Consider the following 18,131-nt stretch of genomic DNA (forward strand, 5'->3'; position numbering starts at 1 on the left):
AGTGGAGGCTGCTGAGGGGATGACAGCTCATAATAATGGCTGGAACAGAGCAAATGGAATGTCATTAAACACATGGAAACCATGGAAACCATGTGTTTGATGTATTCGTTACCATTCCACCTATTCCACTTCAGTCATTACCACAAGCCCGTTCTCCTCAATTAAGATGCCACCAACCTCCTGAGCTACCTCTGTTCATTTATTGGAGGAAGGAAAGAGAGGGGGGAGGGAGGGAGAGGGGGATGGAGAGAGAGAAATATATATATATATATAGAGCGAGAGAGTGAAGGGGAGGAGATACAGGGGGTTGTTAGTCCAAAGATCAGGGGCCATATGTATCAAGCATCTCAGTAGGTGTGCTGATTTGTTCCACAGACCTTACCACCAGACATGACCCAGAGTGAGGGAGAGGTGATTTCTCTCTTAACCTCCTACACCTGTTTGCTCTCCCCTCCCCCGCTGTCTCTCAGTGCTGGACGAGCAATCAAGCCTGGCGCACAAATATGTGTGTGTGGTCAGTAATAACGCCCAGCTGGGCAGTTCTTCGATCCCCAGCTGACTGAACCATGATGGATCACCTGTATACCTCTCCTACCCCTTCTCCTCCCTTCTCCTCCTGTGTGTGTGTGTGTGTGTGTGTGTGTGTGTGTGTGTGTGTGTGTGTGTGTGTGTGTGTGTGTGTGTGTGTGTGTGTGTGTGTACTGACCTTAGGTAGTCTCTCCTGGTCTCCTGGATGTCTGGGGATGACCTTCTGCAACCTCTGGAAGCCGTAATCTATAGTGGGCTCATTCAATGCTATGGAGAGAGGGAGAGAGAGAGAGAGGGAGAGAGAGATAGAGATAGATGGGGAGAGAGGGAGAGAGAGATCGAGATAGATGGGGAGAGAGAGAGAGAGAGAGATCGAGATAGATGGGGAGAGAGGGAGAGAGAGATAGATGGGGAAAGAGAGAGAGATCGAGATAGATGGGGAGAGAGAGAGAGAGGGAGAGAGAGATAGAGATAGATGGGGAGAGAGAGAGAGAGATAGAGATAGATGGGGAGAGAGAGAGAGAGATAGAGATAGATGGGGAGAGAGAGAGAGAGAGAGGGAGAGAGAGATAGAGATAGATGGGGAGAGAGGGAGAGAGAGATAGATGGGGAGAGAGAGAGAGAGGGAGAGAGAGATAGAGATAGATGGGGAGAGAGAGAGAGAGAGATAGAGATAGATGGGGAGAGAGGGAGAGAGAGATAGAGATAGATGGGGAGAGAGAGAGAGAGAGATAGAGATAGATGGAGAGAGATAGATTTTTTTTACTTAGTCTTTCTTTAATGAAACATTCTCATGGCATTAAACCCCCCCCCCCCCTAAAATAAAACACCAAACATATATCCTGGTCTGCAGTACTGCATACATGCACCATACTCACCTTGCCCTCTACCCCTCGAAACAACACATCACAACAACCAAAACCTCACCACTTCTACAACCGTCTATACAAAACATCTTCCCCAGCTATACAGACAGCCCCCCCAACACACCATATCTCCTGAAACATCTTCCCCAGCTCTACAGACATCCCCCCCAACACACCATATCTCCTGAAACATCTTCCCCAGCTATACAGACAGCCCCCCCAACACACCATATCTCCTGGAACATCTTCCCCAGCTATACAGACAGCCCCCCCAACACACCATATCTCCTGAAACATCTTCCCCAGCTCTACAGACATCCCCCCCAACACACCATATCTCCTGAAACATCTTCCCCAGCTATACAGACAGCCCCCCCAACACACCATATCTCCTGAAACATCTTCCCCAGCTCTACAGACATCCCCCCCAACACACCATATCTCCTGAAACATCTTCCCCAGCTATACAGACAGCCCCCCCAACACACCATATCTACTGAAACATCTTCCCCAGCTATACAGACAGCCCCCCCAACACACCATATCTCCTGAAACATCTTCCCCAGCTGTACAGACAGCCCCCCCAACACACCACATCTCCTGAAACATCTTCCCCAGCTATACAGACAGCCCCCCCAACACACCATAACTCCTGAAACATCTTCCCCAGCTATACAGACAGCCCCCCCAACACACCATATCTACTGAAACATCTTCCCCAGCTATACAGACAGCCCCCCCCAACACACCATATCTCCTGGAACATCTTCCCCAGCTATACAGACAGCCCCCCCAACACACCATATCTCCTGAAACATCTTCCCCAGCTATACAGACAGCCCCCCCAACACACCATATCTGCTGGAACATCTTCCCCAGCTATACAGACAGCCCCCCAACACACCATATCTCCTGAAACATCTTCCCCAGCTATACAGACATCCCCCCCAACACACCATATCTCCTGAAACATCTTCCCCAGCTATACAGACAGCCCCCCCAACACACCATATCTCCTGGAACATCTTCCCCAGCTATACAGACAGCCCCCCCAACACACCATATCTCCTGAAACATCTTCCCCAGCTATACAGACAGCCCCCCCAACACACCATATCTGCTGGAACATCTTCCCCAGCTATACAGACAGCCCCCCCAACACACCATATCTCCTGAAACATCTTCCCCAGCTATACAGACAGCCCCCCCAACACACCATATCTCCTGAAACATCTCCACACTTTTTATCATTTTATAGAACTCAAATGTTACCCTAAGGCATAGTAAAGGGTCTGTTATCTCTCCACCTTTACCCTGTTCCTCCTTGTTAGCCAAATAGCCAACTTCGCCTGAGCAAACAGAAAGTTCAACAAAACACAATAGGCCTTCTCTTTATTTGAATACCTGTATCCCATTATAAACATCCCAACAGTAAAACCCACCCACAACCTCTCACACAGACATTCCAACAGAGACATTAATGGCATTAACCAGACGCACAGAAAAAACATGAATGACAGTTTCACTCAGAAAGGACCCCCCTGCCCGACTCCCGGTTCAACCCGTGCAAACCAGCTGTTAGTGGCCAGGTCTCCATGTTAAATCTTCCACTGCAGGTCCCCTGACCTCTTTGGTACTGGGGGTTTGTAGAGCCCCCTCCATCTAAAACCCACCTTACTCTCCACCCCACATACCCCCTGCCACTGATGTGCCTTCACTGATGTTAGGTTCCTAATGTTCCTTACCTTAATGCAGAGGTTGTAGATGGCTTTACCTCCCACCCCCCCAAACTCTCCCAGGCTCGGAGTGTTAAAATCTAACAAGTCCTCCAGACCCCGTTGCCAGTCCCCAGTCTCTGCCGTCACCTACAGTTTCAGAAACATTAGTGGCCCCTCCCCCTTTGGCTACTCAATCACCCCCCTGTCCGACTCAGACAGTGTCTCCTAGACCTCCTACAGGAATCTCTCCAGCAGCCTAACACGGAACCCAAACCGACTTCGTGCGTCATCGTGCATAAATGTATTTTGCCCCCCACACCAAGGGTGATCACAACATGCAGGTTAAAATATCAAAACAAACTCTGAACCAATTATATTAATTTGGGGACAGGTCGAAAAGCATTAAACATTTATGGCAATTTAGCTATTTAGCTTGCACTTGCACTTAATTTGACCAATTTAGCTAGCTTGCTGTTGCTAGCTAATTTGTCCTGGGGTATAAACATTGAGTTGTTATTTTACCTGAAATGCACAAGGTCCTCTACTCCGCCAATTAATCCACACATAAAATGGTCAACCGAATTGTTTCTAGTCATCTCTCCTCCTTCCAGGCTTTTTCTTCTCTTGACTTTATATTGCGATTGGCAACTTTCATAAATTAGGTGCATTATTGCCACTGACCTCGTTTGTATTTCAGTCACCCACGTGGGTATAACCAATGAGGATATGGAACGTGGGTACCTGCTTCTATAAACCAATGAGGAGATGGGAGAGGCAGGACTTGAGTGCGATCTGCGTCAGAAATAGAACTGACTTCTATTTTAGCCCTTGGCAACGCAGACGCTCGTTGGCGCGCGAGCAGTGTGGGTGCAATAATTGAATAATATATATTTCCACATTAATTTTGCAATGCTCGCGCACGCAACGCAAGCGGTGTAGTCAGCCTGTAAGAGATGTTATTCCTTCTCTCCCAGCAGTCGAAGGTCACCCAGTCTTAATAAACCCGCTGCTATCAGTCGCCTCGGCAGGGTGGCCGACTGAACCGATCTCAAAGGGAAGGCTGGGTTGTGGAAGATAGGCTCACACACCCACAGGCCAGGCTCCACACCCCCTTCTCATGTGGGCCTTAGCAGCTGCCAGGCCCTCAGCACTGCAGAGTAAAGGTCTGAGAGACCTGCTGTACTCAGCCTCTCCAGCTTCATGAGGAACAGCTCTCCTCAGCAGTGCGCATGTTGGTTCCCTCCAGCCAGCATCAGTATGGTACAGCAGTGTCTGCACCACCTTAAGTCTGAAAGCAGCCACCCTGCTCTTCAGTTCCATCAGGCCCTGTCCTCCTTCGTGGAAGGACGTGTACAACACTGTCGCCTTCAGCCAGTGACATACCCAAATCTAACTGCCTGTTGCTCAGGCTCTGAAGCAAGGAAATGCATATTCTTTGTACCTTTTGAAAGGAAAAACGTAGAAGTTTGTGGAAATGTGAATTGAATGTAGGAGAATATACAGTGCCTTGCGAAAGTATTCGGCCCCCTTGAACTTTGTGACCTTTCTACAAAGTTTGAATAGTTATGCACGCTCAAGTTTTCTGTTTTTTTGTCTTATTTCTTGTTTCACAATAAAAATATTTTTCATCTTCAAAATGGTAGGCATGTTGTGTAAATCAAAAGATACAAACCCCCCAAAAATCCATTTTAATTCCAGGTTGTAAGGCAACAAAATAGGAAAAATGCCAAAGGGGGTGAATACTTTCGCAAGCTACTGTACAATAAAGTGTCTGAGTGTGGATCATCTCCCTCTCTCTCTCATTATCTCTGTCTCTATCATGGTACTTACTCTCTGTTTATTATCTATGCATAGTCACCTTAATAACTCTACCTACATGTATATATTACCTCAATTACCTCGACTAACGGGTGCCCCACACATTGACTCTGTACCGGTACCCTCTGTATATAGCCTCCACATTGACTCTGTACCGGTACCCTCTGTATATAGCCTCCACATTGACTCTGTACCGGTACCCCCTGTATATAGCCTTCACATTGACTCTGTACCGGTACCCCCTGTATATACAGTGCCTTGCGAAAGTATTCGGCCCCCTGGAACTTTGCGACCTTTTGCCACATTTTAGGCTTCAAACATAAAGATATAAAACTGTATTTTTTTGTGAAGAATCAACAACAAGTGGGACACAATCATGAAGTGGAACGACATTTATTGGATATTTCAAACGTTTTTAACAAATCAAAAACTGAAAAATTGGGCGTGCAAAATTATTCAGCCCCTTTACTTTCAGTGCAGCAAACTCTCTCCAGAAGTTCAGTGAGGATCTCTGAATGATCCAATGTTGACCTAAATGACTAATGATGATAAATACAATCCACCTGTGTGTAATCAAGTCTCCGTATAAATGCACCTGCACTGTGATAGTCTCAGACATCCGTTAAAAGCGCAGAGAGCATCATGAAGAACAAGGAACACACCAGGCAGGTCCGAGATACTGTTGTGAAGAAGTTTAAAGCCGGATTTGGATACAAAAATATTTCCCAAGCTTTAAACATCCCAAGGAGCACTGTGCAAGCGATAATATTGAAATGGAAGGAGTATCAGACCACTGCAAATCTACCAAGACCTGGCCGTCCCTCTAAACTTTCAGCTCATACAAGGAGAAAACTGATCAGAGATGCAGCCAAGAGGCCCATGATCACTCTGGATGAACTGCAGAGATCTACAGCTGAGGTGGGAGACTCTGTCCATAGGACAACAATCAGTCGTATATTGCACAAATCTGGCCTTTATGGAAGAGTGGCAAGAAGAAAGCCATTTCTTAAAGATATCCATAAAAAGTGTCGTTTAAAGTTTGCCACAAGCCACCTGGGAGACACACCAAACATGTGGAAGAAGGTGCTCTGGTCAGATGAAACCAAAATTGAACTTTTTGGCAACAATGCAAAACGTTATGTTTGGCGTAAAAGCAACACAGCTGAACACACCATCCCCACTGTCAAACATGGTGGTGGCAGCATCATGGTTTGGGCCTGCTTTTCTTCAGCAGGGACAGGGAAGATGGTTAAAATTGATGGGAAGATGGATGGAGCCAAATACAGGACCATTCTGGAAGAAAACCTGATGGAGTCTGCAAAAGACCTGAGACTGGGACGGAGATTTGTCTTCCAACAAGACAATGATCCAAAACATAAAGCAAAATCTACAATGGAATGGTTCAAAAATAAACATATCCAGGTGTTAGAATGGCCAAGTCAAAGTCCAGACCTGAATCCAATCGAATCTGTGGAAAGAACTGAAAACTGCTGTTCACAAATGCTCTCCATCCAACCTCACTGAGCTCGAGCTGTTTTGCAAGGAGGAATGGGAAAAAAATTCAGTCTCTCAATGTTCAAAACTGATAGAGACATACCCCAAGCGACTTACAGCTGTAATCGCAGCAAAAGGTGGCGCTACAAAGTATTAACTTAAGGGGGCTGAATAATTTTGCACGCCCAATTTTTCAGTTTTTGATTTGTTAAAAAAGTTTGAAATATCCAATAAATGTCGTTCCACTTCATGATTGTGTCCCACTTGTTGTTGATTCTTCACAAAAAAATACAGTTTTATATCTTTATGTTTGAAGCCTGAAATGTGGCAAAAGGTCGCAAAGTTCAAGGGGGCCGAATACTTTCGCAAGGCACTGTAACACAATAGATCTGGTAGAAGAAAATACAAAGAAAAAACAACCATTTTTTTTCGACCACCATCCCCCCCCCCAGTACCAGGCAAAGGTTCCTTGGTGCCTTTGACCACCCCAGCCTCTCCCTTCCCACTTCCTTTCTTCTCCCCCCTTTTCACTTTCCGCTTGACACCCTCCTCCTCCCCCCTAGTCTCTTACACTTCCCCACTATACTCTCCTCATCCACCAGCATAACCTGACTAGACCCAGCCTCATCTACACCACCATCTCTAGCCTGACTAGGCCCAGCCTCATCTACACCACCCTCCATAACATGACTAGACCCAGCCTCAGCTACCCCACCATCTCTAGCCTGACTAGGCCCAGCCTCAGCTACCCCACCATCTCTAGCCTGACTAGGCCGAGGCTCATCTACACCACCCTCCATAACATGACTAGACCCAGCCTCAGCTACTCCACCATCTCTAGCCTGACTAGGCCCAGCCTCATCTACACCACCCTCCATAACATGACTAGACCCAGCCTCAGCTACCCCACCATCTCTAGCCTGACTAGGCCCAGCCTCATCTACACCACCCTCCATAACATGACTAGACCCAGCCTCAGCTACCCCACCATCTCTAGCCTGACTAGGCCCAGCCTCATCTACACCACCCTCCATAACATGACTAGACCCAGCCTCAGCTACTCCACCATCTCTAGCCTGACTAGGCCCAGCCTCAGCTACTCCACCATCTCTAGCCTGACTAGGCCCAGCCTCAACTACACCACCCTCCGTAACATGACTAGACCCAGCCTCAGCTACCCCACCATCTCTAGCCTGACTAGGCCCAGCCTCATCTACACCACCCTCCATAACATGACTAGACCCAGCCTCAGCTACTCCACCATCCCTGGCATGACTAGGCCCAGCCTCTGCTGCCTGTGTCTCATTGCCTCAATTTACCCCACTGGCACTTGTACCCTCACCTTGTCTACAGCCTTTATGTGGGCACGCAAGGCTCTTATACCCCAAATCCCCAATATTACACTACCCACCAAATTTGCTCTTTTCATGAACACAACCAGAGCTTTGTTCATTCTGGAAGCAGAATGTCTAATTTCAGCTCCTACCTGTTCACTGACCACGAGCAGAACCTCCTCCACTTTAACTCCATTCTCAGGAACACACCTGAATCCATGTCGTAACGACAGCGTCTCTTCCGCGCTAGGCTGAGACGCCATCACACGCACCACACCTTCTAAACCCCAGGAAACTAAAACTCTTCCCTAACTTTGGAAAAAACAGTGGATACCACTAAAACAAACAGTGCATTAACCCTCCACCATAGAAAATAAAAATTTAAAGAAAAGACCAAGGACAGAATCGAGAAAAAAAGTTAGGACAGAGCCCTCCACACCAAACACTCCAACTCCAAAAAGAGAGAGAGAGAAAGCGAGAGAGAGAGAGAGAGTCAGAGAGAGAGAGGCAGAGAGAGAGAGAGAGAGAGAGAGAGAGAGAGAGATAGAGAGAGAGAGAGAGGCAGAGAGAGAGAGCGAGAGAGAGAGAGAGAGAGAGAGAGAGAGAGAGAGAGAGAGGCAGAGAGAGAGAGAGAGAGATTTGATTTAAAAAATGTTAAAAAAAGACCACAAATGACAACTGATTTGATGCAGATTGTAAAATTATAAGGATAACATTTAGAACACTATCAAACCAAAAGCACAGAGACCAACAACTAAGAACTGCCTACTCAGCGGAATGTTGGGGGGGGGGGGGGTTCCGCTAGCGGAACGTGTGTCCTAGACAGTAATGAAAAATTGATGTAATAAATGTATCACTAGCCACTTTAAATCAATGCCATTTTATATAATGTTTACATACCCTACATTACTCATCTCATATGTATATACTGTACTCTATACCATCTACTGCATCTTGCCTATGCCGTTTGGCCATCGCTCATTCATATATTTTTATGTACATATTCTTATTCATTCCTTTACACTTGTGTGTATAAGGTAGTTGTTGTGAAATTGTTAGGTTAGATGACTTGTTAGATATTACTGCATGGTCGGAACTAGAAGCACAAGCATTTCGCTACACTCGCATTAATAGCTGCTAACCATGTGTATGTGACAAATACAATTTGATTTGATTTGATTTGACTTGCAAAACAAGATTTCACCAAATGGGACAAACTGTCACACCTGTCACGACTCCCACCGAAGGTGGCTGCTCTTCCTGTTCGGGCGGCGCTCGGCGGTCGTCGTCACCGGTCTACTAGCTGCCACCGATCCCTTTTCCCTTTTCTGTTGGTTTTGTCTTATTGGTTACACCTTTTCTTGTTTAGGTTTTAGTTGGGCTATTTAAGCTGGTAATGCCCGCCTGCTCTTTGTGCGGGCTTATTTTTCCTCCTTTGTTTTTCTCCGGACTGGTTGGGTCCTGGTTTTGGGCCGGTCTTGTACGTATTTGCACCTGGTGTTTTGACTTGACCATTTTCACTGCGGCGGAATAAAACACTGTTCTTTACACTCTACTTCCTGCGCCTGACTCCGCACCCACTACGCATAGAGAGTGTTACAGAAGCCCGCACCTACACATGGAGTCAGCAGGAGCAGCGGCCACCCCCCTTCCATCGATGGAGGAGTGCGCTGGAGTTCCGGACCTTGGCCGCTGGGGCCGGGTGGAATGACAGGGCCCTGATGGACCACTACCAGTGCAGCCTCCGGGAGGACGTCCGCAGGGTGCTAGCTGTCAGGACGCGACTCTCTCCCTCGATGAACTCATATACAAGTCGATCCGTCTGGACAATCTGCTAGCTGCCCATGGGCGTTCAGAAAGGGTCCTGTCAGTTCCACCTCCTGGCCCTCCCGCTCCCATACCTATGGAGTTAGGGGGGGCCGCATCGAGGGGTACCAGCGGAGGAGGCTCCTCATGCACCAGTGCTGGACCGGTGCTGGAGGAGCCCGTCTGGGAGTTGAGAGGGCAGGCAGATCACTTCTCGGTCACCCCAGGTGAGTCAGCACCAAACTCACCCAGAGCTCCCTGTTGGTCACATGTTTGTATAAAAAAAAAGTTCTGAGTTTTCTCCCTCTCTCCAGCAATAAGGTGCTAGTTGATTCTGACGCAGCTTGGAACTTTATGGATCGTGGACTCGCCCGTAAGCAGGGGATTACGCTGGTGCGGATAGATCCACCCTTCCCCGTGCACTCCTTAGATAGCCAACCGTTAGGGTCAGGGCTGGTCAGGGAGGCCATGGTTCCACTGGACATGGTAACGCAGGGGGATCATAGGGAGCAGATTAGTCTATTCCCTATCGATTCACCTGCGTTTCCAGTGGTGCTGGGGTTCCCTGGCTGGCCAGTCACAATCCCAGGATTTTATGGACACAGGTGGCTCTCCAAGGGTGGACGGACAGAGGAGTGTTCAGGAAGGTGTATGGGAGTTTCCATCGGTGCCACGTCGGTGGAGAGTCCAGACCAGGTTTCCACTGTGCGCATTCCCACTGAGTATGCCGATTTGACTATCGCCTTCTGTAAGAAGAGGGCAACTAAATTACCACCTCATCAACAGGGGGATTGCACGATAAACCTTCAGGTAAACACTGCACTTCCCAGGAGTCACGTGTACCCATTGTCACAGGAGGAGACGTTGGTTATGGAGACATATGTCACTGAATCTCTGGGACAGGGGTATATTCGGCCCTCCACGTCACCCGTCTCCTTGAGTTTATTTTTTGTGAAGAAAAAGGAGGGAGGTCTGCGTCCGTGCATTGATTATAGAGGTCTAAAATCCATCACAGTGGGGTTTAGTTACCCGCTACCTCTCATCGCTATGGCGGTAGAATCATTTCATGGAGCACGTTTTTTCACGAAACTGGACCTCAGGAGCGCATATAATCTGGTGCGTATTCGGGAGGGAGACGAGTGGAAAACCGCGTTTAGTACCACATCTGGCCATTATGAGTACCTCGTCATGCCGTATGGGTTAAGGAATGCTCCAGCCGTCTTTCAATCCTTTGTAGATGAGATTCTCAGGGACCTGCACGGGCAGGGTGTGGTGGTGTATATTGATGACATCCTGATCTATTCCGCCACATGCGCCGCGCATGTCTCCCTGGTGCGTAAGGTACTTGGGCGACTGCTGGAGCATGACCTATATGTTAATGCTGAGAAATGAGTGTTCTCCAAACGAGCCGTCTCCTTCCTGGGTTATCGCATTTCCACCTCGGGGGTGGTGATGGAGTGTGACCGAGTTAAGGCCGTACGTAATTGGCTGACTCCGACCACGGTAAAAGAGGTGCAGCGGTTTTTAGGGTTTGCCAATTACTACTGGAGGTTTATCTGGGGTTTTGGTCAGGTGGCGGCTCCCATTACCTCACTGCTGAAGGGGGGGGCGGCGCGTTTACGGTGGTCGGCAGAGGCGGACAGAGCTTTCAATCTTTTGAAGGCGCTGTTTACTGATGCTCCCGTGTTGGCTCATCCGGACCCCTCTTTGGCGTTCATAGTGGAGGTGGATGGGTCCGAGGCTGGGGTTGGAGCCGTGCTATCACAGTGCCCGGGCACGCCACCGAAGCTCCGCCCCTGCGCTTTCTTTTCGAAGAAGCTCGGGCCGGCGGAGCGAAAATATGATGTGGGGACCGGGAGATGTTAGCTGTGGTAAAGGCCCTGAAGGTGTGGAGACACTGGCTTGAGGGGGCCAAGCACCCTTTCCTCATCTGGACTGACCACCGTAATCTGGAGTATGTCCGGGCAGCGAGGAGACTGAATCCTCGTCAGGCAAGGTGGGCCATGTTTTTCACCAGAATTAGGTTTACTATGTCGTATAGACCAGGTTCCCTCAACAAGAAGGCCGACGCGCTGTCCCGTCTCTATGACACAGAGGATCGGCCCATCGATCCTACTCCCATCGGTCCTACTCCCAGGTGGACGCGGACATTGAGCGGGCGTTAAGGTTGGAACCTACGCCTCCACAATGTCCTACAGGCTTAAGTACGTGCCGCTTGGTGTCCGTGATCAATTGATTCGGTGGGCTCACACGCTACCCTCTTCGGGTCATCCTGGTGTGGCGAGGACAGTGCGCGGTCTTAGGGGGAAGTACTGGTGACCCACCTTAGTTAGGGACGTGAGGTTCTATGTCTCTTCTTGTTCTGTGCACGCTCAGAGTAAGGCTCCTAGGCACCTACCTAAAGGGAAGTTACAGTCCCTCCCCGTTCCACATTGGCAGTGGTCTCATCTGTCGGTGGACTTTCTTACCGATCTTCCCCCGTCTCAGGGGAACACCACGATCCTGGTTGTCGTGGATCGGTTTTCTAAGTCCTGCCGTCTCCTCCCGTTGCCCGGTCTCCCTATGGCCCTACAGTCTGCGGGGGCCCAATTCACCCACGTCTTCTGGCACTACGGGGTGCCTTAGGACATCGTTTCTGATCGGGGACCCCAGTTCACGTCCCGAATGTGGAGGGCGGGTTATCACCCCGAGAGTAATGGGCAGGTGGAGCGAGTGAACCAGGACGTGGGTAGGTTTCTGCGGTCGCATTGCCAGGACCGGTCGAGAGAATGGGCAAGGTACGTCCCATGGGCGGAGGTGGCTCAGAACTCACTCCGCCACTCCTCCACGAACATGTCACCATTTCGATGCGTGTTGGGCTACCAGCCGGTCCTGGCACAGTGGCATCAGAGTCAGACCGAGGCTCCTATTGTGGAGGAGTGGGTGCTGCGCTCTAAGGAGACCTGGAGGGCCATCCAGGAATCCCTCAAGCAAGCTGGTGGACGGCAGAAGAAGGAGGATAAACAAGGTGTGTTATAGATTAAACTCCCTTCTTACTACCGTATTAAACTCCCTTCTTACTACCGTATTAGATTAAACTCCCTTCTTACTACGGTCCCTCCGCCCACTCTGGACATTGAGGGGTCCCCGGCGTACACAGTACGTGCTGTTCTGGACTCTAGACGCCGGGTGAGGGGCCTGCAGTACCTTGTGGACTGGGAGGGATACTGTCCGGAGGGGAGGTGCTGGGTAATGGTGGGGGACATCTTGGATCCATCACTTTTGAGGGATTTCCATCGCCTCCATCCGGATCGCCCTGCGCCTCGCCTTCCCGGTTTTGACCTCTTCTGTCTGCCCTGAGCCTGCCTGACATCCTGTACCTTTGCCCCACCTATCTGGATTACTGACCCCTGCCTATCCTGACCCTGAACCTGCCTGCCGTCCTGTACCTTTGCCCCACCTATCTGGATTACTGACCTCTGCCTACCCTGACCCTGAACCTGCCTGCCGTTCTGTACCTTTGTCCCACCTATCTGGGTTACTGACCCCTGCCTACCCTGACCCTGAACCTGCCTGCCGTCCTGTACCTTTGCCCCACCTATCTGGATTACTGACCTCTGCCTGCCCTTGACCTGTCTTTTACCTGCCCCTGTTGGAGTAATAGACTGTTGTTACTTTGATGTAGTCTGCATCTGAGTGTCACCTGAAATGTGATAAAACACCCATTGAAACCCTCCTACATGTCCAGATGAAAACTACAAACAATGCAGGCAGGGCAGAATTAGGCAAATATCCACTAATAATAAAAAACAAAAAGAGCAATTAAGTTTTGAAACATCTAAAATACAGTGACCCCCTCTCATATCACTACCAAGCCCTGCAATGCCAAGAGCTGAGCAAAGAAAAGAGTCCCCTCATCCAGCTGGTCCTGGAACTGAGTTCACAAACCTGTTCTACTAACACACTGGAGCCTCAGGACCAGAACATCCAATCAATCAGAATAAACCAAATTACAACACAGTCAAAACAAAATGACGTTGCTTATTGGGAAACACAAGCACAAAGCAAAATGCAGTGCTATCTGGCCCTAAATCAACAGTACACTGTGACTAACTATTTGACCATGGTTACTGATCAAAATCTTGACAAAGTACAGGCTCAGTGAGAAGTGTAGACACAGTAAAACCTGGCTCCCTGTAGAGGAAAGGCAGTGCAACCCTTATTCAAGGTTTCAAAGACCTCTCTGATGAGAACAGGCTACCTGTCCTGTTGGTGGAGGACGCAGAGAGCTGTGGGTTGGCAGCGCACTACATTGCTGCCTGCCATAAGTTGAGGGACCGTGTCTGACAGACCAACCACCCAACCTGCACATGTCCTCTATGCCTATTGTTATTGGTTCAATGGTTATTTTGACCCTTGGTTATTGTTGTTACTGTTACTGTACTGTATTATTTTAATATTGTAAATATCCAAAGTAATTTTTTTGTTGTTGATCTAACTCCTCGTATTGTCGCCATTCCGCTCTCCCAGCCTCCTTCTGCTCCCTTGGACGGCGATACTCTCTGGCCCTTGTCCAGGGTCCTTCTCCATCCAGGATTTCTTCCCATGTCCACTCCTCCTGGACACGTTGCTTGGTCCATTTTTGGTGGGATCTTCTGTAACGGCTCTCGTTGGTAGAAGGAGACCAAAGTGGTAGGCGTACATTGTCTTTTTGTTGATGACACCAAAACAAAATAACAAAGACAAAAAAATTAAAGCGAACAGTTCTGTCAGGCACAGACACTAAACAGAAAACAAGATCCCACAAAACCCAAAAGAAAAATGACAACTTATATGTGATCCCCAATCAGGGGCAACGATAGACATCTGCCTCTGATTATGAACCACGCTCGGCCAAAAACAAAGAAATAGAAAACATAGACTTTCCCACCCGAGTCATACCATGACATAACCAAACATAGAGAATAATAAGGATCTCTATGGTCAGGGTGTGACAATACCTCTATTCTCTATACCTCTATTCTCTATTCCTCTATTCTCTATTCCTCTACTCCTCTACTCCTCTATTCCTCTATACCTCTATTCTCTATTCCTCTATTCTCTATTCCTCTACTCCTCTATTCCTCTATACCTCTATTCTCTATTCCTCTATTCTCTATTCCTCTACTCCTCTATACCTCTATACCTCTATTCTCTATTCCTCTATCCTCTATTCCTCTACTCCTCTATTCCTCTACTCCTCTATTCTCTATTCCTCTACTCCTCTATTCCTCTATTCCTCTATACCTCTATTCTCTATTCCTCTATTCTCTATTCCTCTACTCCTCTACTCCTCTATACCTCTATTATTCTACTCCTCTATACCTCTATTCCTCCATTCTCTATTCCTCCATTCCTCTACTCTCTATTCCTCTATTCCTGTGAACAGCGTCTGTGTGTGTGTGTCTCTCTCTGCTTGCTGTCTGTAGTCCCCGTAGGCCCCAGCAAGGGTGTCTTCTAAGGGTGTAAGCCCAACTCGCCTCCCTTCTGAGGAGACAGCCTGACCCACCGGACCCCAGAAACAAGCCCTTGGAGAGCTGGCGGAGAAGTGTGCTCCTGCAGGCCTGCCAGGATCTTTATGATGGAACCCCAGATAGAATACAGATGTACAGTGCCTTGCAAAAGTATTCATCCCCCTTGGCGTTTTTCCTATTTTGTTGCATTACAACCTGTAATTTAAATAGATTTTTATTTGGATTTCATGTAATGGACATACAGAAAATAGTCCAAATTGGTGAAGTGAATCGAAAAAAATGACTTACAAAAAATGTGATTACTTACACGACTTAAAAAAAACACAAAAAAAAAACGGAAAAGTGGTGAGTGCATATTGATTCACCCCCTTTGCTATGAAGCCCCTAAATAAGATCTGGTGCAACCAATTACCTTCAGAAGTCACATAATTAGTTAAATAAAGTTCCCCCTTCTTCAATCTAAGTGTCACATGATCTGTCACATGATCTCAGTATATATACACCTGTTCTGAAAGGCCCCAGAGTCTGCAACCCCCACTAAGCAAGGGGCTCCACCAAGCTAGCGGCACCATGAAGACCAAGGAGCTTTCCAAACAGGTCAGGGACAAAGCATCACGTTCTGCCGTAGATCTGCCGTTACACAAAGTTGTGGAGAAGTACAGATCAGGGTTGGGTTATAAAAAAATATCAGAAACTTTGAACATCCCACAGAGCACCATTAAATACATTATTAAAAAATGGAAAGAATATGGCACCACAACAAACCTGCCAAGAGAGGGCCACCCACCAAAACTCACGGACCAGGCAAGGAGGGCATTAATCAGTGAGGCAACAAAGAGACCAAAGATAACCCTGACGGAGCTGCAAAGCTCCACAGTGGAGATTGGAGTATCTGTCCATAAGACCACTTTAAGCTGTACACTCCACAGAGCTGAGCTTTACCGAAGAGTGGCCAGAAAAAAGCCATTGCTTATAGAAAGAAATAAGCAAACACGTTTGGTGTTTGCCAAAAGGCATGTGGGAGACTCCACAAACATATGGAAGAAGGTACTTTGGTCAGATGAGACTAAAATTGAGCTTTTATGCCTTCAAGGAAAACTATATATCTGGTGCAAACCCACACCTCTCATCACCCCCGAGAAAACCATCCACCATGCTGCCACCACCATGCGGTGGGGATATTTTTCATCGGCAGGCGCTAAATACAGGGAAATTCTTGAGGGTGAAATGTTTCAGTCTTCCCGAGATTTGAGACTGGGACGGAGGTTCACCATCCAGCAGGACAATGACCCCAAGCATATTGCTAAAGCAACGCTTGACTGGTTTAAGGAGAAACATTTAAATGTATTGGAATGGCCTAGTCAAAGCCCAGACCTCAATCCAATTGAGAATCTGTGGTATGACTTACAGATTGCTGTACACCAGCGGAACCCATCCTACTTGAAAGAGCTGGAGCAGTTTTGCCTTGAAGAATGGGCAAAAATCCCAGTGGCTAGATGTGCCAAGCTTATATAGACATGCCCCAAGATACTTACAGCTGTAATTGCTGCCAAACGTGGTTCTACAAAGTATTGAGTTTGGGGGGGGGGGGGGGGGGGGTGAATAGTTATGCACGCTCAAGTTTTCTGTTTTTTTTGTCTTATTTCTTGTTTCACAATAAAAATATGTTTCATCTTCAAAATGGTAGGCATGTTGTGTAAATCAAACGATACAAACCCCCCAAAAATCAATTTTAATTCCAGGTTGTAAGGCAACAAAATAGGAAAAATGCCAAAGGGGTGAATACTTTCGCAAGCCACTGTACAATAAAGTGTCTGAGTGTGGATCATCTCCCTCTCTCTCTCATTATCTCTGTCTCTATCATGGTACTTACTCTCTGTTTATTATCTATGCATAGTCACCTTAATAACTCTACCTACAAAGATATACGTGCATATATTACCTCAATTACCTCGACTAAACGGTGCCCCACACATTGACTCTGTACCGGTACCCCCTGTATATAGCCTCCACACTGACTCTGTACCGGTACCCCCTGTATATAGCCTACACATTGACTCTGTACCGGTACCCTCTGTATATAGCCTCCACATTGACTCTGTACCGGTACCCCCTGTACATAGCCTCCACACTGACTCTGTACCGGTACCCCCTGTATATAGCCTCCACATTGACTCTGTACCGGTACCCCCTGTATATAGCCTCCACATTGACTCTGTCCTGGTACCCCTGTATATAGCCTCCACATTGACTCTGTACCGGTACCCCTGTATATAGTCTCCACATTGACTCTGTACCGGTACCCCCTGTATATAGTCTCCACATTGACTCTGTACCGGTACCCCCTGTGTATAGCCTCAACATTGACTCTGTACCGGTACCCCCTGTATATAGCCTCCACATTGACTCTGTACCGGTACCCCCTGTATATAGCCTCCACATTGACTCTGTACCGGTACCCCTGTATATAGCCTCCACATTGACTCTGTACCGGTACCCCCTCTATATAGTCTCCACATTGACTCTGTACCGGTACCCCCTGTATATAGCCTCCACATTGACTCTGTACCGGTACCCCCTGTATATAGCCTCCACATTGACTCTGTACCGGTACCCCCTGTATATAGCCTCCACATTGACTCTGTACCGTGACACCCTGTATATAGCCTCCACATTGACTCTGTACCGTAACACCCTGTATATAGCCTCCACATTGAATCTGTACCGGTACCCCCTGTATATAGTCTCCACATTGACTCTGTACCGGTACCCCCTGTATATAGCCTCCACATTGACTCTGTACCGGTACCCCCTGTATATAGCCTCCACATTGACTCTGTACCGGTACCCCCTGTATATAGTCTCCACATTGACTCTGTACCGGTATCCCCTGTATATAACCTCCACATTGACTCTGTACCGTACCCCCTGTATATATCCTCCATAATAGACTCTGTATCGATATCCCCTGTATAAAGCCTCCACATTGACTCTGTACCGGTACCCCCTGTATATAGCCTCCACATTGACTCTGTACTGGTACCCCCTGTATATAGCCTCCACATTGACTCTGTA

General features: G+C 47.9%; 1 protein-coding gene across 1 annotated transcript in view; it reads right to left on the minus strand.

The window, feature by feature from the left end:
- The window catches only part of LOC139390755 (transcription factor COE1-A-like), a 127,287-nt gene that overhangs the window by 22,461 nt on the left and 86,695 nt on the right, over positions 1–18,131 (minus strand). Inside the window, exon 11 of the mRNA XM_071138105.1 lies at positions 707–795. Within this exon, the coding sequence (XP_070994206.1) occupies positions 707–795 (89 nt within the window). The remainder of the gene's footprint in view (positions 1–706; positions 796–18,131) is intronic.

The sequence above is a fragment of the Oncorhynchus clarkii genome, chromosome 31, assembly GCF_045791955.1.
Source record: "Oncorhynchus clarkii lewisi isolate Uvic-CL-2024 chromosome 31, UVic_Ocla_1.0, whole genome shotgun sequence".
Taxonomy (NCBI): Eukaryota; Metazoa; Chordata; class Actinopteri; order Salmoniformes; family Salmonidae; genus Oncorhynchus; species Oncorhynchus clarkii.